General features: G+C 55.0%; 1 protein-coding gene across 8 annotated transcripts in view; it reads left to right on the top strand.

Annotated features, from left to right (window-relative positions):
• Window positions 1-22,645, top strand: part of LRP8 (LDL receptor related protein 8) — a 79,329-nt gene that overhangs the window by 17,687 nt on the left and 38,997 nt on the right. For all 8 annotated transcript variants that reach the window (XM_045477454.1, XM_045477456.1, XM_045477455.1 and 5 more), the window contains exon 3: window positions 18,125-18,247. In XM_045477454.1, the coding sequence (XP_045333410.1) occupies window positions 18,125-18,247 (123 nt within the window). The remainder of the gene's footprint in view (window positions 1-18,124; window positions 18,248-22,645) is intronic.

Here is a 22,645-nt window from a genome sequence, read left to right as displayed (position 1 = left end):
GCCTCACAGATCCCAGTTCTGGTACAGGGGCCATACAGAGCCCCCTTGATGATCCTGCTGCCTTAGAGCAGTCTTGTAGACCAGAGACACCCCCAAGCCCACCTAGCTCCTCATTGGCACCTGAGAGAGCCGGGTCTCCACTGCACTAATCTCTGGGTTATCAGTAATCACATCTATCACTTATTGACCTTTACTCAGTGCCAGGTGGTATCTCATTGGATCCTCACATCAGCCCCGTAAGATAGGTCGTGTTTTATCCCCCGTCTTACAGAGGAGAGAAATGAGGCAGAAGACAGTGAGCGGCTTCCTCAAGGTCATGTGGCTGATGTGTGAGTCAGGAGGTGAGGGGTGGCTGGATGGGCCAGGAAGACCTCCCGGAGCAGGGTGTTGTGGCAGAGTTTAGGGGTATGTGGGGCTTGGCAGGGCTGAGGAGGGGTCACACTCTGGAGGCAGATCTGCCCCTGGCCCAGCCTCCATCCCTGCCTTCCTCCCCATACTATTCACAATCAGATCCTTAACACTGAAACTTCAACTGGCCAGTACTTCAGGAGAGACGTGGGTTCCCGAGACCCAGAGCCCATCCCCACCTGGAGACCAGGCTGGAGCCTAAAGATCTTACCATGGCCCTTCCTGGTCAGTGACCTGGGATGCGTGTGGGGTCATGGCCAGCACCCTGGAAGGCAGGGTAGTGGATGGGAGCTGGGCTTCCTGCCGGTCCTTAAAGTTGGTTCTGGTCGAAGTGTCCTCCCCATTAATATTAATAATGGCAAGCATTAATGATAAATTATGGCGTGTTCACCTTGTGCCAGACCGCAGCCGGGTGCCCTGGGGGAAAGCCAAGAGTAGACTGTGGTACCAATCCCGAGAGAGGGTGGGTACCTTCCACTGCATTTATCTCTTTCCAGAGCCTGTCACAGGCTGGGCACTCAGGGGGCAGCTTAATAAATCTTCGCGGTTGAGAAACAGGTACGTGGGCCCCTCTGGTGGGACACACTCCTCCCCTTTCTCCATCATTCATAGATTGATTCTACAAACATGGCTGCCGGGCCCTGCGCCCACCCCAGCATGGCCTCTGCGGCCTGCACTTGCCCCTCACCTTGGCTCTTTGGATCCTCAGTTGCTCTCCAGGGAGTGTAGTGGGTGGCTATGGTCCCCTCACTCCTGTTGACTATCTGTGTGACCTCGGGCAGATCACTGCCCCTCTCAGATCGCTGCCCAAAGCTGGCCTTGGGTTCTTCATTTGTACAGTGGGGTTATAGCAATCCTTTGCTCAAAGGACTATGGGAAGATTAGATGAGATGATGAGCACGTTCGCTCTCACGCTCAGGATGGGATGGCGGGAATGAAGATCCCAGAACACCTCTGTTCTCTACGAGTGACCTCATGAATCCCCCAAGACCCCTGGCCCTCTGCTAACAGAGGGGTGGGGTGAGTCAGCATGTGAGTGGCAAATTCGAGCCCTGGCCGCTCAGACTCTGAGGCCCATGCCACTGCGCCAGGCAGGGACGAAGGACTTAGCCTGAAAGCTCCTTTGGAATTGGAATCGCAGAGGCTCCTGGCTTCCCGTGCTGATCTCCTGCGAGCCTCCAGCCCCCAGCTCCCAAATCCCTCCTAATCCTGGGAAAGAGGCAGCCCCCTTCCGCCCCCATCAGGTCCGTCAGCAGCTCCCAGAACCCTCCCTGGGCCTGTCACCTCCCACATGGGCCCAGAAGCGGCAGGCGAGGGCCTGGGCTGCGAGGGTGGGGAATTTCCGACTAGGGTTGAGATCTGTCACAACATTAATGTTAATTAAGCCTCGTTAATTCAGTTCTCTGCTTACGCAGAGCTCCTGACAGCAAATTATTCATAAGTGAAGTGGTAAATTTATTGCTGCGTTTTCCCAAACACTCAGCAGCAAAGAATGTGCCCCTGGGAAAGTCAGAGGAAAGGCCTGGGGACGCGCGCTGTACGGCTTCTGCCAGCCTGAACCACCTGGGCCTTGTAGCCCAGAGAACAGCCAGGGCTCACTGGGAGAGGATGGACTCTGGGCCAATCAGAGAAGGCTACTGGAGATGTAGCGAGCACCCCGTCCCTGGAGGCATGTAAGCAGGAGGGCAGGGAACATTGCAAGTCCCTCTGGACCTGCCCATCATCTCCACCTCATCCATCTCACACCACAGACTGCGGTGGCTCTGTGTTTTGTTTCCTCCCATAGAGCCTTGAAGTCACACAGTAGGGCCCCTAAAGAGTGAATTCGGATCTGGATGTGAGCCCCAGAACTGCAGTGCAATTTGACAGCAGCCCAGTATCCTCCACAGGGACCAGCTGCCCGTCTGCTGAGGCCAGACAGCCCTGCCAGGAGGCCGTGAAGGGGTGTCTCCCTATCCTGGGTTGTGGGGCACTCTTGGAACCAGGATCAGGCCCACGTCTGGGCAGATGGCTCTTGAGCCCAACCCCCCTTTCTAGGCTAGGTTATCAACCCTCAAGGTAAGGGCATAGCCTCTCCTGAGTTTAGTGGGAGCCTCTCCCACTCCCTGGCCCCACAGTCCCTCCCCCTATGCCCTGCTTCCCTCCTTGGCTTTGCACTGTGCCCTGCCTGGGACATTGGAACAAACCCAGACTCCGCGTACCTAGAATTTTTTTAAATTAATTAGAGCATTAAATGGTAGCCCTGTGGGAGAATCCCACCATCTGGCTGTCACGAGAGAGGCAGGAAAATCTATGCATATTTGTCTGTACTGTGCGAATGTCATACTAAGCCACCTGCGCATGTGTGGGTATGTGGTCCGTGTGCTGTGGAACGTGCACCGTGTGGCTTGTGCGTCCGAGTATATTTGGCACGCGGTGCACATCTGAGCATGCAAGTGGGCCGTGTGTGCCTCTGTGGGCATGTGTGTTCGTGTGCAAGAACACACGCTGTGGACATGCACCGAGGGTCAGCACGCCTGCCTGAACGCACTGCAGGGCTAGCTTTTGGGGGCATGGGTCAAGCTGAGCTGGGTACAGAGAGGGGGCAGCCTCTCAAACCCCTCCTGGCTGAGGTGGTGATCACAGGCAGGTACGCTGTGCACAGGTGAGAGGAGGGTAGGTTTGGCAAGTGCACAGCTGGCCTGCAGAGGGCAGGCAGGGAGGGATTCCTGTCTCATCTTTGACAGATGGGGAGACCCAGGCCTGCCCAAGCACAGAGCCAAAGTGTGGAAGGGCCAGGACTGGAGCTCAGGCTCTGGGGCTCCCTGGGCTGTGCTCTTTCTGCTCCACTGGCCAGTGTTTCTTGCCTTTGGCATCTCTTATGCTGTTAGATTTTCATGGTGGCTCAGAGATGTTCTTGAGAGAATACCGCCCCCATTTCTCAGGGTTGCTTGGGTTGGTGGGGAGACCAGGTCAGGACTTGCATTGCAGACCCTGTGTCCTTCTCATTTTGTGGAGGAGGCAGTTAGGCCACTGGGCCGGCCTAGGGTGGTGATGTCAGGGCAGAACACTGGGCAGATAGATAGCTGTGTGACCTGGGCCCATCCCATCCATCTTTGAGCCTCACAGGGTATTTGTAAGAACTAAATGAGGAAGTGTATGCAAAGGGCTTTGTAAACCCCAAGGTACAGTGGACAGATGAGAGTTTGGCCCAGAAGTGGCCCTCACACTTGTCCCCCGGGTACCCTAAAGAGAAGGCCAGGAGGTGGGGTCCTGGACTTCATGGTGGAGCAGGGGACTCCCAGAGAATGAGGTGGATGTGCCTACAGGACCCTCTGGCCTCCCGGCCTCACATGGGCTCGACCTTGGACAGGCTCATGATTCAGCCAGAGATGGGCAGCGGAACACCTTCCAGCCCCCCTCCCCTATGCAGCTTTCCAAGGAACAGCCCTTCTACATATACATGGAAAAACCAAATTAGGAAGAACCAAGAGGCCCAGGACAAGAGGCCAGGCCTCCTGATGTCCTTTAATAACTGTAACAAGAACTTTTTGAGGGCCTACTATGGAGTGGGGGAGCAACTGAGAAAAGTTGGAAGTTCCACCAGCGAACATTTTCTAATCTCTATTTTCTGGAATATTAGAATATTCTGAATATCTTCTAAGTGCCAGGCTCCAACTGATAGACATAGCTCACGTCCAACTACCCTGCAAGTCAGAATTCACCATCACAATTTTGCACGAGGAAAACATAGGCTCTGAGAGGTCAAGTTACCTGCCAGCTACTAAGGGGAGAAAGCCAGGATTTGAGCCCTGGTTCCTTAACCTGCTCCTGGTGGGAGGAGGGCCATAGTGGGCAACGGACCAGCATCTGCCAAACATCTGTGCTAGGAGAATATGTCTACTTGAAGGAAAGGCAGACGTGAGTGGAAGTCACAGGGCAGGGGTGGGATGCTCCCAGAGTAGGCTGTTTCAGAAGTGGCTCTCCTTTCACCTAAGCTGTGCTGGGATCTATCTTGTTCGAGTTACCATGCTGGCTCAGAATCTCAGGGTGAGGGGTTCTGAGAAGTGGCAAACGTGACCAAGGTCTGGGCCAGGGCACCACTGGGGCGTGAGGATCTGCTGGGCACCTGCCCCGCTCCCTCTTTGCCCTTGTCTCCTGTAGCCCCGTCTACCTCCTTCTGCCCAGATCTGGCTCAGAGGCCTCACAGCTGCCCTGCTGGGCCACTGACTGGAGGCACTGAGCTGTGGCCGATGACTATTAACTCTGCCCATGCTGCCTGCCCCTCGGGCAGGCGGCTGGCCTCAGATATGTAGGTGGTCTCAGGGCCCTGAGCCCCAGCTCTGCAGGACCAGCACCCTGAGACATGGCCAACTCTGAGGGTCTTACCAAACTGCAGGGCTTGCCGGCAGCTGGCAGGACACCTGGTACAGTAGGCCCCCTGCTTAATTCTTTTGGCTTCCAGCAGCAGAGATCTAAGACTTTCCAGTTAGAATGGGGGGGGCATCAGAAGATTGGCCCTCCCTTGGTCCCCCCAGAACACAAGACCAAGGGAGTGTGCTGGACAAGGAGAGGCCCTGAGGGCCTTTGCACTGAGCTATTCCTGGAGGGTGCCTGGGGACCCCCTCTGCCCTGAGCTCTTTGCCAAGCGGTCCAGTGGCAACGCGTGGGCCTGCCTTTCCTCCCCGACTCAGGCACGGCCGTCTCCCAGGAAACGGGGAATTTTCCCTCATTCCCATCATTAGGGTGCCAGGGCAAACAAACAGCCTAATCCAGATGAGCCCTGGGCCACAATCACATTCTCTTTTGGGGTTTTCTCTTTATTTCTAGCAATTTTGAGAAGACCGAAGTCATTGGTATTCCATGCAGGTTAATAGAACTGCTCCCTCCTCAGTATTATGCCTTAATTTCCTTTATCGAATAGCAAGCTGGAATTAATCGCCCCTCTCCTTCCTTTTTTCCCACCGAAACCTATTACCAGCCTGTCTGGTGGTTAAAGTCATTTTGTGGCAGCTCTTGGCTCCTTTCCACTTCCCTAGGAATCTTTCTGACCAGAGCCAAAGAACAAGGAGGGGTGAAAAACCCATTTGTACAAGGTGGGGATCTCCTGTTGAGAACTTATTTCCCTCTCTGTTCAAGAGGAAGGAACGTGTCCAGCCTCCAGCGGGCACCGCTGACTGAGTCCCCTGTTGCTGAGAGCATTCAAGAGGGCAGAATGGCCATATGTCAGCACTGGGAACAGAGGATTCCTGCACTGGTGGGGGGAAGGGGCAGGATTTTGCCACTCCTGGAGCCTGGATTAGAACCTTCTAGGGTTCTGTTCTTTGTGAGTTTAAGATTTCTTTCCGTGATTTCAAAGTTGGACAGATTCTGTGCATCCACAGCTCTAACATTGGGCCATTTGGTTTTAAGTACTTTTAAACTGTGTGTTTTCAGATTCTAAGGTCATCTCCTTGAATTGAAGTTTCTATGCAGTGATTCTAAGGCTATTTTCTGATTCTGTGAGCCTCTTAAACTGCATTCTGCTCCATGTCTGGGTCTTGGGCAAGAGTGTAATTGCTTTGCTGGGGCTGCCTTAGGAGGCTAGTGTAGGCCCCCTCTGATCTCAGTTTCCCCAATTATGAAAGGTAAGGGTTGGACCAGATGGCCTCCAGGACTTGACTTCCAGGTATGTTCTGCCTGTAGTCCTTGTTGGCTCCTTCTGAGCCTACCCACCCACCCCCATCTCCCACTGCCCCCTCTGTACTGGCCACCTCCCGGCACCTCAGGGGACCCAGAATGTTCTCCCCTTGTCTAATTGTCCTGAGCCCTCTCCCCTTCCAGCAGGAAAGCAACTGAACTCTCCTCCAAACTCTCAGCAAGGAAAAGTGGTGTGGAGGTGATGGGAAGAAAACAATCATTAACAAGAGCTCCAGTGCCTTTGTGGGCTGTACTGTTCACCATAAGTTCAACATCTACAGTCTCCCATGATTTGTGCCTCCTAAGGGGGCTAGTTATTGATTGTTAGCCCCATTTTATAGGTGAGGGAACTAAGGCTCTGGAAGGTTAAGTAACTCACCTGTAGTCACACCAGCAGTTCCAGGACACCGAGTCGCTTGCTGTTAGTGTAGCTGCAGGCCGGCTGCCGGCTGGAGTTGAAGCAGATGTAAGCAGCCAAGGTGGTCAGTGTGATGAGGGAGCTCAGGGACCCTGGAGTCATCTGTCCCAGGAACCTGCTGCCGGGCAGGGTTGTGGCTTGCACTTTCCCACTTCCTGCCGGCCCCAACCCCAGGGATGTTGAAGGGCTTCAGAGAGTGGACCCCATTTCCTTCCAGATGCACCAAAAAGCCAAAAAGGAAACCGCCTTCTCCATCTGCTTTTAGAATCTACCTTTTACTTCTGGATGAAACAAGATTTCTCAGGGTGGGCTTCCCCAGCCCCCACTGCTGCCAGCCAAAATCACCTCTTCTTTGAGGTCCAGCTCTGGGCTTCCAGTTATCCCCTCTGCCCCACCAGCAGCCCCCACTTGCAGGAAAGGAGGTGCTGGTGAGAGCTGAGACTCCCAAGTTCAATGTCCTTGTTTTCAGCTGGGGCACTGAGACTCAGCAAGGGGAGATGGCTGTCTGAGGCCGCACAGCACCCTCAATTTCTTTGTAGAGCATTAGGGATAAGATGACTGGGTTCTGATCCTTCTCAAGCCCTGTGACCTTGGAACAATCCATTGCCTCTCAAGGGTTTTACTTCCTCATCTCTCAAAGAGAGTGATGCCCCCCTCCCCTACTGCCCACCCTCTAGAGCTGCTGTGAAGAGCCAGGCGCAGGAGCTGGGGGGTGGGAGGCAGGGATCTTGAACCTGCCGTCAACCCCACATCCATTCAGGATCCCAGTTCTGCAGATTTCCTTTGGGCTCTGCTGAGTTTCCAGCCAGACATCTCCTTGTCTCCTGAATAGCCCGCAGTTCCCCCTCTCAGAGCTCCTCTGTGGCCCCTACTTTCAAGGTCCTTCCCCTCCCCACATGGAGCACCTAGCCAGAACCTCGTACATCCTCTGCTGTCCTCGTCACGCAGCAGCACTCCTGCCACCTCTCCTGGAATCAGGTGCTGATTACACTGGGCTTGTAACACTCAGCCCTGCCCACATGCCTAGAGAGCCGTTCATCTGTCCCTTCCACTCTTGACCTGGCGGGGTACCCAAGGCAGGCCCATGAATGACACACGTGGAAAACCTGACTTCTTTCTCCTCCCATGTCTAGATGGGGAAACTGAGGCACAGAAAGTGTAAGGGATTTTTCCAAGGTCACTGCAGAGGTCCAGGGAAGCCTGGAGAGGTGTGCCCAGGACTCCAAGGCCCAGACCACTCAGAGGCTCCTCCCCACACCCCCAACCCAGGCCTGGGTTTGTGGGGCTCCCCCAGAGAAGCCCTGTGAAGGGCCTTCCTGTAGCTAAGGGCCCAGCTACCATGAGACATGAAGGGTCTGCATCTCCCTGAGACTGACTTCATGGTGGTACCTGAGCCATGTGTCATCGGCCGACCGAGCCGTTGGGATGACATACTGAGCTTACTTCGCTCCAGTCTGGTGGAGGGGAGGCCTCCCCAGAGCCCCAACCAGAAAATGAATGCTGTCCAGCAGGACTGCAGATCTTCAACTCGTCACTGACTGCCAAGGTGGGTGCAGCCTGGAAGGGCGTGCTCCGGGCACTGCCCAGATCTAGCCTGCCAAAAATATGGCAGCCAGATAAGCAGCCTGTGGGAATGGAGTTTGTGAATGCTTTCCCTTGGCACCCCAGGCTGGGCCTCCCCTCCTTTCTGCCTTATCGGAGGTGGAGGGCATTGTCAGACCCCATCAACCGCAGATGCTTGAGCTAGTGTTGAGGAGTGGGGAGAGTTTGCCGGGTGGAGACAGAAGAAGCACCTCCTGCCTGGTGGAGCTGCACGAGTAAAGGTAGCCAGAGGGAAGCCCACGGTTTTGCCCATGACCTTTGAGTGCATGTGCAAGCCCATGGGAGCCAGGGTTGGGCCAGAGCAACTAGCAGTGTAGCTTGAGGTGTCCGTGAGGACCCTACTGAGACACTTGGTCATCTCCTGGGGCAGATGGGAACCTGGCAGGACAAGGAAAGAAAGATGGCTTTCAGATTACAGAGAGGCCTTCAGCAGGACAATGGCTACTGGCTCTGGTTTTATCGCCCCCCACCTGGAGCCACAGGAGTGGCTTAGGGGGCCTGGGGACAGAGCCACAGTTCCCTCTATCTATCAGCCTTGTTCTGGGCCTTGTGGTGGATGACACCATACCTCTGAAGGAAAGCACGTAGAGATCTTCTTATCCAATCCAGCCATGTCATGGAGAAAGAGAGAAGGCACTGAGTAGGCAAGGTCACATAATACAGCCAGGACCCCCAGGCCAGAGACGGGAGATGTGCTGCCCATTTGTCACCAGGATGGCCCAGTGGGGGACCTCCTGGGCAGTGCTTCTCCTAGCAGCCTAATTGGCAAAAGCATTTGCATTTCCACTTAGCCAGGGCTGCTTCCCAGGGTGTTCAGCCACTGCCTGCTAGGCAGAGGGTGCTGCATCAACACTGCTGCAGGGGCAGGGCCCTGACTGCCTGAGGGGTGGGTGGAGGGACTGCCCCCCTCCCAGACAGGCAGGGGTCTCCACTCCATCATTCACTCCCTGACCACCAGCAAGCCCAACGCAGGCTGTTGCCTGAGGCGGTGCCTGCCCATTGTGTGTTCTCCGACCCCTCTGGCCTGGCTTCCTTACCCCTGGCTGCAGAGTTCTGCCCTGGGGAGCCCTAGGTTTCCTACTTAAAATCAAAGTGGGTAGAGGTAGTGGAGCCCAGAGCAGTCTGTCGGGTGCCACCCAGCTTGTTGGGGGCCGAGCCTGGCTGGAGTGGGATCTGGAGCCTTTTCTTCAGCCGCAGAGGAAGAGGCAGAAGAACTGCTTCTCTTTCTAGCAGGGCGCTGCTGGTGCCAGGAGAACAGGGCCCAGAAGGTGGGTGCCCTGGCAGGCTCCAAAGTCTGCCCAAGGGAGGCAGAGCTGTGCATCCCCAGCTCAGGTGGCCTGGCTGGGGTTAGACAGGAAAGTCCTCTGGTCAGAGGAGGCTGAGTCCCCACTGGGGCCAGCTCTCTGCTTCCCATCTGACTGGAGGGACAGTATGCCGCTGGGAGCCAGGCAGGACTCTGGCTGGTGGTCATAGAGGCTTTCCCAGCCACACCTCCTGCCCTCTGGAGGCTTCTGTTCTGAGGGTGCCATGAGTTTCCCTCCAGCTGTTTCCTTGGGCCCTAAAATCCCAGTGCCAAGTGGGTGGCCCAAATCCAGGGTGGGACCAGCCAGGGCTTGGGGCCTGAGCTGAGTGCCACCTTATCATCTAAGCAGCACCTCTCTTATAATGTTTGGTCCTTTTGCAGGCACCAGCCAAGGACCCCTGCAGATCCCCTTCCCCTCTCCCCCACCCCCATCTTCCGCCACCCCCTACAGCTGTCACTGGCTCAATACCTCCTGTGTCCACAAATCACTGTGACAGTTAGACCCCTTTGTCGTCTGTCCCTCGGAGACGCTCATCTTCCCCGTGGCGACAGGGAGTCCCACATACCCCAGCTAGGGCTTGGACCTCCCTTGGTGACGGTGGGGCCGGGGTGGCCGGCAGCTTCTGAGAGCAGCTCTGATGTGCTGGGGCCCAGAGGAGGGACTCGGCTGTGGGAAGTCCCAGGTGATCCTTTTGGAGGGGCAGCAACACCTATGTCATAGAGTCACTGGCCCAGAATTTCAGCTGGAGGGTGTCCTTAAAGATTTGTTCACAAAGGAAACTGACGTGCAGAGTGGGAAGAGGTCACATGGCCCATCAGAGGAGTGGGGCCATAGATATTCTCTGAGCACCCACTTGGCTCCAGACCCTGCGTGGGGCGATCACTGAGATGAAGGAAATGATGGGGAAGCACTGGTGTGCATCCAGGTGAACACCTGGGCTAAGGATGTTGAGGCAAGAGCCCTGGACTGGGGAAGAAGGGGCTAGGGTTCAAGTCTGGCCAGGAAGTCTTGCTCTAGCCCCTCTCCCGATCTGGAGCTCCCTCTCCATCCTCACCTAGTGGATGGCATGCCCCTCCAAGGACCCCCAGCTGAGGGTAGTATGGAGACCCTGTCTCTCCATTTTAAAACAAGGTAGTGTGGACAGCTCATGAGCAACGTCTGTGTCCTTGGCCACAGTCGACCGTGGGATACTCCACCGGTCCTGTATTCCCCTCAGCCATCCCTCAGCTGCCCCCTTCCTGCTGGGGAATCACCTCCTCCAAGAAGACCTCTCTGTGGCTGCCTCTCATCCAGTCTCACCTCCAACCTCCCGACCTTCTACACCTCATTTCCATACCTTGTATTTTGGTTTTGTGTTATGATCTGGACCGGTTAAGAAATGTGCAGCCTCTTTGTGTAGTGAGTTGGAACAGGAGGAGAGAACCTGGAAAATCTTAAGGGAAACTGCCCAATTTAAAAGCAAAGATGCCCTCACCAGAGAGCGGTCCTCTGAGGCTCACTGCTCCATTCTTTCATTTTTTCCTTCAAGCCCTTCACATGCCCGCCCCTCCCGGCCCCCCCAGCACCTGCTGCTGCTTCATTTCCTCTTTCTCCCCAGGTGGGATCAGAGGGTGGGGGGGGAGAACCGCACTCAGATGTCACCTGCTGATGGATGATGGTGGCCCCAGGCCCTGGAGCCTGCTGGGCAGCACAAAGCTGGGAGCCAAGCCCCGCCCACCACGCTTCGTGGGTGTTGGGACACTGTGGGAACCATTTGCCTTTCCAGCACCGCCTAGAGCCTTGAGTCTGATTGTCAGCGTGTGGACGCTTGGATTGAGAGACACAGTGCCTTGCAAGGATGGAATTGGAGGCCATCCACAGCTTATGGACCTGTGTGACTCATGCTATAACTGTCCTGGAGTCCCGTCACGGGGCTGAGCGTGAGCAGATCACAATGTGCTTAGAACCTTGGCTCCTTAGAGAGTTACAATCTTAAATCCATGGAAGCTGTTCTAAATGTTAGATTAGACCCATGGGATCTTTATTTTTTTTAAGATTTTAGTTTTAAGTAATCTCTGCACCCAACATGGGGCTCGACCTTAAGACCCCATGATCAAGAATCATGCTGTACAGACTGAGACAGCCAGGCACCTAGACCCATGGAGTCTTTAAACAGAGGGTTCTTAGGAGCATCACACATCCGGGGAGGGGTTGGGGTTTGAACCCAGTGCTGCTGGGGATGGGCTGTGAGCCCAGGGGATGATGGGGAAACAGCCGATGGGGTCTCCCCTCACCCTCTTTCCAGTAAGTACTGCTCCTCTATTTTTGTCTGTTTTATATGTTGGGGTTTCACTTGGTAAAAGGGTTCCTGTGCCTCAAAATAAAGTTTTCCAGGCCCTGTGCTGTGCTGCAGCTCCATGCCAGGACTCGCCACAGCCCGAGAGGGTGGCTCTGGCCAGCGGGTGACTGGGCAGGCAGACGGGGGCCTCCCGGGAGGGGGTGCAGGTTGCTCTGGGCCACCGTCTCCTCCCCCTCTCACTCCTGCTGTGTTGTTGCTGCAGCCGGAGAACACTCCGGGTCTGTCGTCCCGTTGACTGGGGTGACAGTTTAATAGTAGCTTCCTGGGCTGTCATTTAAATCTGCCTGCCAGGTTAGTAGGCCAGGGGCGGGCTGGCACGCCCCCTGCCCCCACCCCGGATCTTCATTCTGCTGGCAGCGGTTGTCTTGGCAATGCTGGGGCCTGGCGAGCTCTGCAGTAGTGTAACTGTGGGGGGAGCAGCCCTTTCATCTCCCCGACCCGGGTACAAGGGGCCCAGCTGCCTTAGGGCTGGGCTGCAGGGCCGGAGCCAAGCTATCCGGTGTTGGTCCAGGCCTGGGAGAGGAAATGGGGACAGATCAGTCCCTCTGTGCCGTGGGAGGGGAAGGGACTGACCCAAGTGCCTCAGCAATCGTGTTGAGCTGGAATCCACCTTGCCTATGGGTCTCTGCTCTGCCCTCAGAGAATATTCCCTGGGGCCCACAGCCTGTCTGCAGAAACCTGAGGGCCAGTATCCCTGACATCTCTCTCATCAACGTGTCCCATGTGGCCTGGTCCCAATTCCCCCCTTTCCTGCTCTTCTCTGCACAGGTAGGTCCCCGCTCTGAGGACTGGGGTCTTCCCGTAGCTTCGGCCAAGTGTCTGTGAATACCTTCTCCTTTTTTTCATGGCTTGGTGGAGCTGGCCCAGAGACAGAAGCCTGGGTACCAGCCTCTGCTGTGTGACCATAGGCCAGTCCTTCCCCTCCCCGGGCCTCATCTTCTTATCTGCAGGATGAGGGGCTGGCACTGCAGCAGTATGCCCTCGGGTGTCGTTTATTGGCCCATTTGTTTCTTGGAAAATTAATAGACAATGGCACCTGCAAAGGATGTCCCTTGGCTAACCAGGTTTGGGAAGTGTGGGAGGAAACAAAGTCATTCTGATATCTGCAGGCCTTCTCAGGACCTTCAGTAAGCCAGTGGGGGTCATGCATCTCCAAGGGGGAAAATAGCAAGTCTTCTCACAAACATCTGGGTGGATGGCTGCCCCTGCTCTCCCGCCCCTTTGCCTCTCTCTTCCTCTGCCAGGGGCCAGTCATCCGTCTCGCACAGTCTCACCAGATCCTGAAGGAAGCCCCGGCAGTTTGGAGCCATGGGTTTTGTGGGCTGCGAAGCAGTAGGCCCCTGTGCTCAGCAGAGGCTGGGTGAGCTCAGAGAAAGTAAAGGCCCTGTGCTGGGCCTCTGAGGGGCAGCTTGGTGCTGGCATGGTAGAGCTCCCAGGTCCCTTGCCACTTGCCTCCTCTCCTGCCCCAGATTGCCATTCTGCTGGCTCCCCCACACCCCAGGCCGTTATCCCACCTCCTGGAATGCCCTTTGTCGCTCTCCTCACTCCCGCGGTTTGGGTGGTTTGGCCGACTCCTCTTCCTTGAACATAGTCCCCTCCTTCGGGAAGTCTTTAATGCCTGGGCTGGGTCAGGTGACCCACCCCCTGGCTTCCTGGCCACAGAGTCAGAATACATCAGGGCTCAAGTGCAGCCTTCCCACAAACATGTGCTGTGACCTTGAGTAGCCCCCTCTCTCCGGGCCTTGGTTTTCTGCCTTACAGAATGGGAGAGTTGTAGAGGGAGGGACCTTGGAGACCCTGGGCTCTGCCTGGACAGAGCACTGATCGCCAAGAGGAATCCACACCAAGCAGCTCCACCTGGCAGCCCTGACCGATCTTTGTTTTGAAGCCCCCTGTCTGCACTGGGGCTGCTGGATGAGCGTGGGTGGGGAACAGCAGTGGGAAGGATCTTAACTGTCTCAGGGAAGGAGGCCTCCGGGGGTGGGGAAGCTGGGAGGCGCTGCGTGATCATAATAATTGCACAAGATCATAGACTCTGGGTGTTGAGCAGGACTTAAGATTCAGTCAGCACCACACCTCCATTTCCAAATGAGGAGGCAGGCCCTATGTGACTGATGGACCCGATGTCACACACACGCAGCAGCTGGGGCTGCTGACTTCCCACGCCTCAAACTTGCACCTTTACGCTTTTCAGTTATAATGCTCTGATACTCATCCTCAGCCCATTTGCTTCCCACAGCCTTGTGTGTGTGGCGAAGCAAGGATATTAGCTACGAATGTGGGTGAAGAAAGTGAGGCTCAGAGAAGTTGTGTAACTTGCGAAAGGTGACACAGCCCAAGTAGCAGAGTATAGTTTGTCTGACCATGGACTGTCTGATGCTTTCCTCTGCCTGTGTTCTTGTTATAAGTAGCAACGCCTCCCTCCTTTGTCCTGGATTTCCCATTCTCCCCAACTCTGCCCTGGGGTCAGCTCCTCCCCGCCACCCTCTGGAATCCCAAATCCTTTGTGGCGGCCCATCTGTTGCCATGGCACCAGATTATGATGTCGCAGACCCTGGATGACTATGTACAGCTCCTGGGTTGTGGAGGACAGGGGCTCACAGAGGTGGGCATTGTCCAAGGGGCAGACTGGCATGGAAGGAAATAAATCCCTGGAAACAGGGAGCCACAGCCTCAAGCCCAGCTGGGGAATCACCCTGGGAGTTGGAGCCAAGGCTAGGAATGGGGGTCTGGCATGGCTTGCTCTGACGGGCATGCCTTGGCAGGGCTGATGTAGCCTCTTGACGAGGACTGTCGGGCTCATTACACTGAATGACCCAACACTGGGATGCTTGCTGGGATCCCCTGGGAGAGCCTTTTTTGCCTTTTGTTCTTGTAGCAGTGCTTCATGGGAAAGCCACCCTCCCCACCCCTCACTTGCCCAGAGAGGGAAGGAACTTGCCCAAGGTCACCCAGAGAGGAGGGGGCCATGCCAGCAATCAGTCTCAGCTCTCGTTCCAAATCTTTCCATGTGGTTACAGATGTGGCCCACTAGGGCATTTAATCTGGTCCCCAACCTGAAAGTGGTCATGCTGCCTCAGTTTCCCCAGGGTGGTCCATTAGCAGAGACAGATTGTCGCAAGCCCACAGTTATTCTGGCATACACTTTTGGGCACATTCCAAGGGAATACTTCATCTGTGTGCCTGATCTGCCTCATTGCCTTGTCCTGTGGCCCCGGGGACCCGAGAGCTATTTATTTCACTGATCACACTGCATTTGCTCTTCTGGGGTCCTCTGAGCCTGAGGGCCTTAGAAAGAGCCTGTGGAAAGAGCTCAAGCTTTGGCTCATGGAATTAAAATCCCATTTCTGCCACCTACCACCCTCACCTCTTTGAGCCTCAGGTTCCTCTTCTGTAAAATGGGATTAACAGCACTACCAGGATAGATGCGAGGAGTCACTGGGACATTGGGTGAAAGGTGCCGGGCCAGAGCACCAGGGTGAAAAATGTCCAAACCAGTCAGGACAGTGAACAAATCTGTTCTCCAGAACATGCCAGGAGACATCCATTCCTGAGGCTGCCACTTCCTTCCTGAGCCTGTTTGGTCTCAAGGCCGCCCTTCAGGACTATGATGGTGTTTTGGCTGCCCTGGTCTCCTTGCCAGGTGCCTTCAGGGCTTGGCACACCGTGGGAGGCCAAGCTCGCTCCCAGGCTCCCAGCAAGGAGGGAGGAAAGGGTCTTTGGATAGTGTCTGGCTGGTCCAGGCCAGCGACAGAGCCCCTTTATCACCTTCTCCATCAAGCTGACCTTGCTCTTTTGGGTTCTGCCCGTTCTTCACCCGCACTGAGTTTCCGGGGGGCAGGTTGGGCTGATTTCTCTTCTGTGTGCTCAGTGCAGAGCCTGGCACAGAGGCAGCCTCACTGAATGCCAAGCCAAAGCTGCCATGGGATTTTTCCCACCTAGTTTGAGGCTTGTCTTCCAAATCTGATGCTGCTGAGTGTTTTGTTTGGGGAGCCACGGTAAGGTAGAGGGGTATCTGACTGAAGTGAAATTGTGGCCCTGCTCCCACTCAGATGTGACCTTGGGCATGTACTTAACACTTCTGTGTCAAGATTTCCTCAGCACAGAGACTGGCACACAGAATGCACTTGGAGAAGGTTTGAACAGGATGAGGGAGACATTGGTATATACATTTCTTCTCTTCTGTGGACGCTGAGCTTCTTGTGGAAGGGATGTTCTGGTGTTCATGTTACAAAATACCCCACGTGCTGTGGTTTGTAATTGTACTTATTTCAGGCCGTGGCGTTGGTATCTATTACCCACAATAGCTCCTCGGTGCGGGTCTCAGGGAGGGCTGCTTGGGGACCCAGACTGGTAGGCAGGAAAGGTGGTTCTTTCTTTTTTCCTTTTTCTTTTTTTTTTAAACTTTTTTTTATTTTTTTAATGTTTATTATTTATTTTTGAGAGAGAGAGAGAGAGAGTGTGTGAGTAGGCGAGGGGCAGAGAGAGAGGGAGACACAGAATCGGAAGCAGGCTCCAGGCTCCAAGCTGTCAGCACAGAGCCCGACACGGGGCTCGAACCCACGAGCTGTGAGATCATGACCTGAGCCAAAGTCAGATGCTCAACCGACTGAGCCACCCAGGAGCCCCATCTTTTTTCGTTTTTTAAATTTTTTAAAATGTTTATTTATTTGGGGGGAGAGAGAGAGAGCGCACACACACGCACAAGCAGGGGGAGGGGCAGAGAGAGAGAGAGAGAGAGCGTGAGAGAGAGAGAGCGACAGAATCTGAAGCAGGCTCCAGGCTCTGAGCTGTCAGTGCAGAATCCAATGTGGGGCTTGAACTCATGAACCATGAGATCGTGACCTGAGCCAAACTTGGACACTTAACCGACTGAGCCACCCAGGTGCCCCAGGAGAGGTGGTTCTGATCCCTGTCTTGCTATGTTTCCCTGGGCCAGCCCCTTTCCCTCTCTGGGCCTCAGACCCCACTCCTCCGCCCAATCTGTAGGTAGACTGATTCCTCTAGTTTCTGCTAGCCCTGCACAGACAGAGGTATTCTTCTAAAGAAAGGGTGAAAAAAAAAAATTCATCTCAGAATGCAGATGTACTGCAAGGATTCCACTGAAAGGCAGAAATACAATGGATTCAAGAGACCCAGGGTCTGTCCCCAAATCCCTGCCAGGCTGTTCAGGCCAGGCGGAGCAGTTGCATGGCCCCAGAGGCAGCCAGAGGGCCTGTGGGAGGATTTACATAATTCAACGCTGGTCGCTGGTCACTGGGAAGAAGCGTCCCTGGGAGCAGGTGAGTCCCAGCCCTGGAGGTGTGGGAGCCTTGTTCCCATACAGTTCATTGTCCCCACTGAGATCAACCCTGAGTTGGGTCCTGTGCTGAATATGACAGCATCCCTACCCTGGAGGAACATCAGGCCAGTAGAGGGACAGTAGAGGGAGGAAGGCAAACCATGTTCCTGCCTTCTTATCCCAGTTTTGTTACCAGCTGTGAGATCTCAGCCTGCTACATAAGTTCCCTGCGAGGGCACGGAACACCTGTTTCCTTAGCTTGTTCGAACTAAGGCTGAAACCATAAAAACAGCAGTAGTTGCTGCTTACTGCACCTTCTGTGCCAGGGTCTCTTTCCATATGCTTCACACATTGTAGCTTGTCACTCCTCCTCAGAGCCTTTTTGTTTTCTTCTTCCCATTAAGAAAACAGAGGCTCAGAGGTTAAGTAACACCCCTAAGGTCGTACAGATAGAGAGAGGCAGAGCCGGGATTCAGACCCCCATGTGGAGCCTCCCTTCCAGAGTGTCTAAGTGCCTCTTACTCTTAGGAGACTGATTTGGGTCTCTTACCCAGTAGATGCTCTTTTCATCACTCCAAACAGAACATACCTCATTAATCTTGTCTCAGAGTAATCATTTGCTTTTAGGATTCATTAGCAACAGCTCCCTGGTGCTTCCAGAGGGGCCTGGTTGGGGGGAGCAGGACAGGCCAGTAAAGGGACTGAGAAATGGCTAAAGGGGTGACTGTAACTGCCATCGGCGATGGGGGAAAACTTCCTGGAGGTGGTGGCAGTGGAACTGGACTTTGGGGGAAGAGGAATATGACAGGGGAACAGGCAGTCCCTTGGTGGATGGGTCCTGTCACCCTTGTTGGACCTGAGCTCCTGAACTTGCAGGCAGGGCCAGGCGTCACCTGCCTCCACCTGGCGCTCAGCAGACGCCTGGGGAATGACTAAGCGTTTCTCTCCTGTCCTCTCTTGGTAGGCGAGGCACTCCGTGGCCTGGTGGGCTGGTGGGAGGTCATGGGGTCCTGCTTTCAGACAGAGCACATCCTGGGCACCCCAGTGCCACTTGACTGTATCCTGAAAAAACCTGTGCCCACCAGGCGCCTCACGCTCTTTTCCTTGCCCCGCAGCCAAGAAGACCTGTGCGGACAGCGACTTCACCTGTGGCAACGGCCACTGCATCCCGGAGAGGTGGAAGTGTGATGGCGAGGAGGAGTGTCCCGACGGCTCCGATGAGGCAGAGACCACGTGCAGTGAGTCCTGGCCCTAGGGCTGAGGGAGGGGGCTGCATGTGGGGAGGGTTGGGGTTGGGGAGAGGGGCGGGGCTCGGCTTCCTCATCAGAGCTTCCTTGCTGGGAGGTTGGGAGGTTCAAGTGAGGCAATCTGTCAGACACAACTCCACACCGACCTTCTGCCACACCCTTGGGGGGCCCCTGGCAAAGAGCCAGGTGTATCCAGTGCTAGTTTCTGGTAACTTCCTCACAGGCCTCTTGCAGGTTGAGCCCTGCTCCTGGAGCATCGGGAGCTAGAAACAGCCCTTCTGCCTCTGCCCAGAAGCACCCAGAGCATATCCTCGGGGGCTCTCTGCCACACACACACACACACACACACACACACACACACACACAATTTTTCTGGAGGGTTCTGATCATAATTCTAGCAGTACTGGTAACAGCAGGAGCCTATTACATGTTTACTGTGTCCTAGGCGCTTAGTGTGCATTAATTCATCTTCTCCTCGCAGCAGCCTTTGCAAAAGAGGACACTGAGGCTCAGAGAGGTTGAGAGACTTGTGCAAGACTACCCAGCCAGGACTTTGAGGCCCCTGCTCTTTCTTCTGCCCTGAGCTGGCTGAACCCAGGAGCCCTGGCCTCCATGGCGGGGTGGGTGGCAGCAGGGGCAACCAGGGGTGAGGCAGAGGGCCAGACCCAAGCGCCAGGCCCGCCTCCCACACTCAGGGCTTTGTCTCTCCGTGATTTCTTTTCCAGGCCCTAATCCTCAAAGCAAACTCACACCCGGCAGGTCATTCCGTGACATTTGTTAAATTAAAAAGGAGATGAGAAGGGGGCGGGGAAGGACCCAGGGGTCCCGAGGCAGAGCCTCAGCAGAGTAAAACTGAGACAAAAGGTTGGGAGGGGGGAGCACGTGGAGGAGAGTAGGGCTGGTGAACACCCAAGTCACACTCCTCAGGGGTCACATCTGCCCCAGATGCAGAGGTGGGGACAGTGGAGGCCTGCGTCCTGTCCCTGTCTAGGGCTGTGGCTGGTGATAACTGAGTTTCCTCGTCTCTTAGCAACAGAGCTAGCGGTCTCCTCGTGAGAGAGAGAGAAAGGGAGAGAGAAAGGGAGAGCAAGAGCAACCCTGGCCCAAGATAGGAGGCTCCCTCGTTTCCTTGCGCGGCTGCCTCTGCCTTCCCTGGCCAGGCCATCCGCCCTGTCCTTTTCGTACTCCCCACGCGGCCAACCTGTCCTGGAGCTTGTCCTGAGCTTCCTCCTGAGCTGCAGAAGGAACAAAGCCTAGCCACGCCCACTGTGACTCTCATCTTCAGCGCAGTCTCGGATCCCCGTTTAGAGAGAAGGAAACTGGGGCGCCTGGGTGGCGCAGTCGGTTAAGCGTCCGACTTCAGCCAGGTCACGATCTTGCGGTCCGTGAGTTCGAGCCCCGCGTCGGGCTCTGGGCTGATGGCTCAGAGCCTGGAGCCTGTTTCCGATTCTGTGTCTCCCTCTCTCTCTGCCCCTCCCCCGTTCATGCTCTGTCTCTCTCTGTCCCAAAAATAAATAAACGTTGAAAAAAAAAAAAAAAAAAACTAAAAAAAAAAAAAAAAAAAAAAATAGAGAGAAGGAAACTGAGGCCAGGATGGGTTTGGCCACTTGCCGGAGGCTGCCTGGCTAACAAGGGGCAGAGTTGCATATGGCTGGGAGTGTGTGTGTGGGGAAGGGGCTGTGGCCACAGGGGGCTTTGCAGGGGGACTGCAGTCAGCCAGTCGGGCCATCCCAACCCACTCCAGCAGTCACCATGGACGAAGGAGGCAGCAGGGGGATGGGGGGAGCTTCATCACCGTTATTATTGGGGTCTGTCCTGCTGCCTGAGAGCTAGGCTCCCCCTTCCCCTGTGTCTCTGCCTCCTTGTGTGAGTGTCCATTTTCATTTTCCCTTACCCTATCTCCGGAGCCCTCTCCACCCCTGCTGTCTTGGACCGCCTCCCTCCTCTGCCTGCCCCTCTCCTCATCCTCCCTCTCGCCCCCCTCTCCTCCCTGCCCGGCCCCACGTTTCCCTCTGGTTTTCTCCCTCTAGCAGTTGCTGCCTTCCTATCTATCCCTTGGCAGGGGCTCTCCAGCCTCCCCCCTCCTGCCTCCCACGTCTGCTTTGTGCCTACAGTTGAATTACTAGAGGCCCAGAGAAGTTGGGGGCTTTGCTTCCAGGACACACAGGTTGCTTGTGGCTGGTCGGCCTTCTGTGATAGAAGACGAGTGGGCTCGTCAGGCTCTCAGGCTTGACGGAGTGCCCGTGGGAGCAGGACTCAAGGCTGCACCCTGGGAGTTGGGAGGCCCAGCTCTCCTCTGGGCTCTCCCAGTGAATTTGCTGTGAGATCCTGCACACTTTCCCATCCCTCTTCAGGCCTCAGTTTCTAACGTCTCATAATTCCAAAGACCATGATCTAAGATTCCTGGACTCCTAGCACCTTCCTTGTCCCAGCCGGGGCACAAGGCCCAGGATCCCACTTCTTGTGTCAAGTTACATTGGTCAGGGGCAGGCAAGGCCTGTGGGTAAGGAGGGCTGCCTGGAGGAGGTGGGCCAGAGTGGGACTTCAAGGGACAGGCAGAATTGGGGGCAGCAGGACCTGGTAGCAGGCTTGCTCACTGCCTCCCCACCAAATGGGGAACTTGGTGGCTGACCCACCGCTCATATAACTGGTGTTGCCATAGCAACCTCCACAGCCTACCAGGTTCGCCTCTATAGCCTACCAGGTTCCTAAGGACTATGCCAGCTCAAAGAAAGATTCCAGGCAATAGTAAAGTATAGTGGGTTTGGTTGTGTGATATATTTGGGTCCAGGTCCTGTGAGACCTCAGGCAGGTTGTCCAGTCTCCCTACGGCTCAGTTTACTCATCTGTAAAATGGAGTGATGGCACCTGCCTTATGGGGTTACACGGATAAAATGAAAAAAATGTGGCAAAGCATCAGTGCTGGAGTAAACGGCAATGCTACTTTTATTACTGCATCTTGATCCCAGTCTCTCTCTCCCACATACACCAATTTCACATTTTAGAATAAGTAGGAGGTCTGCATAGAGAGGGAAAGGCATTTGGGAGCAGGTCCCCATGTTCTTGTGTTCCCCCACTATGTCATCTGCCCTTAGCTGGCTGGGATTTCTCCTGGCTCTCCTTCCTTCTGGTTCTGGGTTTTGTGTCTATCAGATACGGCCAAGAGTCACAGTAGGAAAGCCTGGGACATTTGCCTAATGAAAGTAGCATTTTAGCTCTAATTATAGCTCACTTGATTGGAGACAGCTTCTCACCCACCTCCAGGCACATGATGGGAGGGGTACAGGGTAGGGGTGGGGAGGTTGGTCCAAGGTGAGTGAGTTGCAACTTTGGGTACTGATCACTGAAAATGGGATTTTGTTCATCGTCTTAGAACCTTTCCACTGGAAGGGGGACCTTACTGATGAACCATCAGGAAGTATACTTTCCTACCATAAATCAGTAAGTGGAGGCCTGGAGGTTTTTGGAGATCACCTAGCCAGTTAGAGGCTGACCAGCTAGAAGGACTTCACCTGAGCCCATGGGAAGGAGCTGGGTGTGGCCACCTCTCCTGTATGACGGGATGACCCCATGCCTTGCTTCCTGCCAGCAGCAGGACACTGGTAGCCTCCACCCCGTTAGTCCCTGGCCCTCCTAAAGCTGCCCATCCCCATCTGGAGGTCGTCTGCCCCTAAGCCTCACATGACCTGACACCACAGACGTCTCGCTCACTAAGCGGCCATCAAACACCTTCATTCTTTTATTCGACAGACATTTCTCTTTTTATTAATTTGTGAAGTCATAAATTAAAATGGATTAGATTTCTGGGGCAGGATTCTCTGGGAATTGATAATGCCTACAGCCACTCCAGCATGCAATTTCACGCCCTTGCTGGCGTTGGAGGATTCCTGGTATCTGAGAGATGGTGGGGTTCTTCCTCCTGCCTCTCAGAACCTCTGGGACGCTTGACAGCAAGCCAAGGCATTCCTCGGGGCATCTTTCTCAGAGAGAGGCGTTTGGGTAGAGCGCGTCATCGTGGTGGGCCATGTGGACTCTGATGATGTGCACCCCCAGGAACGAGACCGGGGCCCTCCCAGCACCGTGCGTTTGCCTTTCATTAAACAGGGGCAACTGGTTTCTGAGTTTGTTCCAGGCTCTGAGTGTAGAGATTTCCATGTTTCCTCATTTAAACCATCTACCAACTCTAGGGGATTATGTTACCCTATTTTCAGGTCGAACCTTGGTACAGAGAGGTTAAGTGACTTGCTGACCTGCTTCATGTTAATAGATGGTTTTGGACCTAGGTGTGCACGACTCCAAAACACATTCATGCTCCTTGTCCTGCACTGTGCTGCCTGGGGCGGGGTCGGGGGGAACTCTGGCTTCAGTTATCCCGAAAGTGGACAATAG

The sequence above is a fragment of the Leopardus geoffroyi genome, chromosome C1 (genome assembly GCF_018350155.1).
Source record: "Leopardus geoffroyi isolate Oge1 chromosome C1, O.geoffroyi_Oge1_pat1.0, whole genome shotgun sequence".
NCBI classification, from domain to species: domain Eukaryota; kingdom Metazoa; phylum Chordata; class Mammalia; order Carnivora; family Felidae; genus Leopardus; species Leopardus geoffroyi.
Note: the sequence above shows the minus strand (reverse complement) of the source record. Positions and strands in the feature narration are given on the sequence as shown.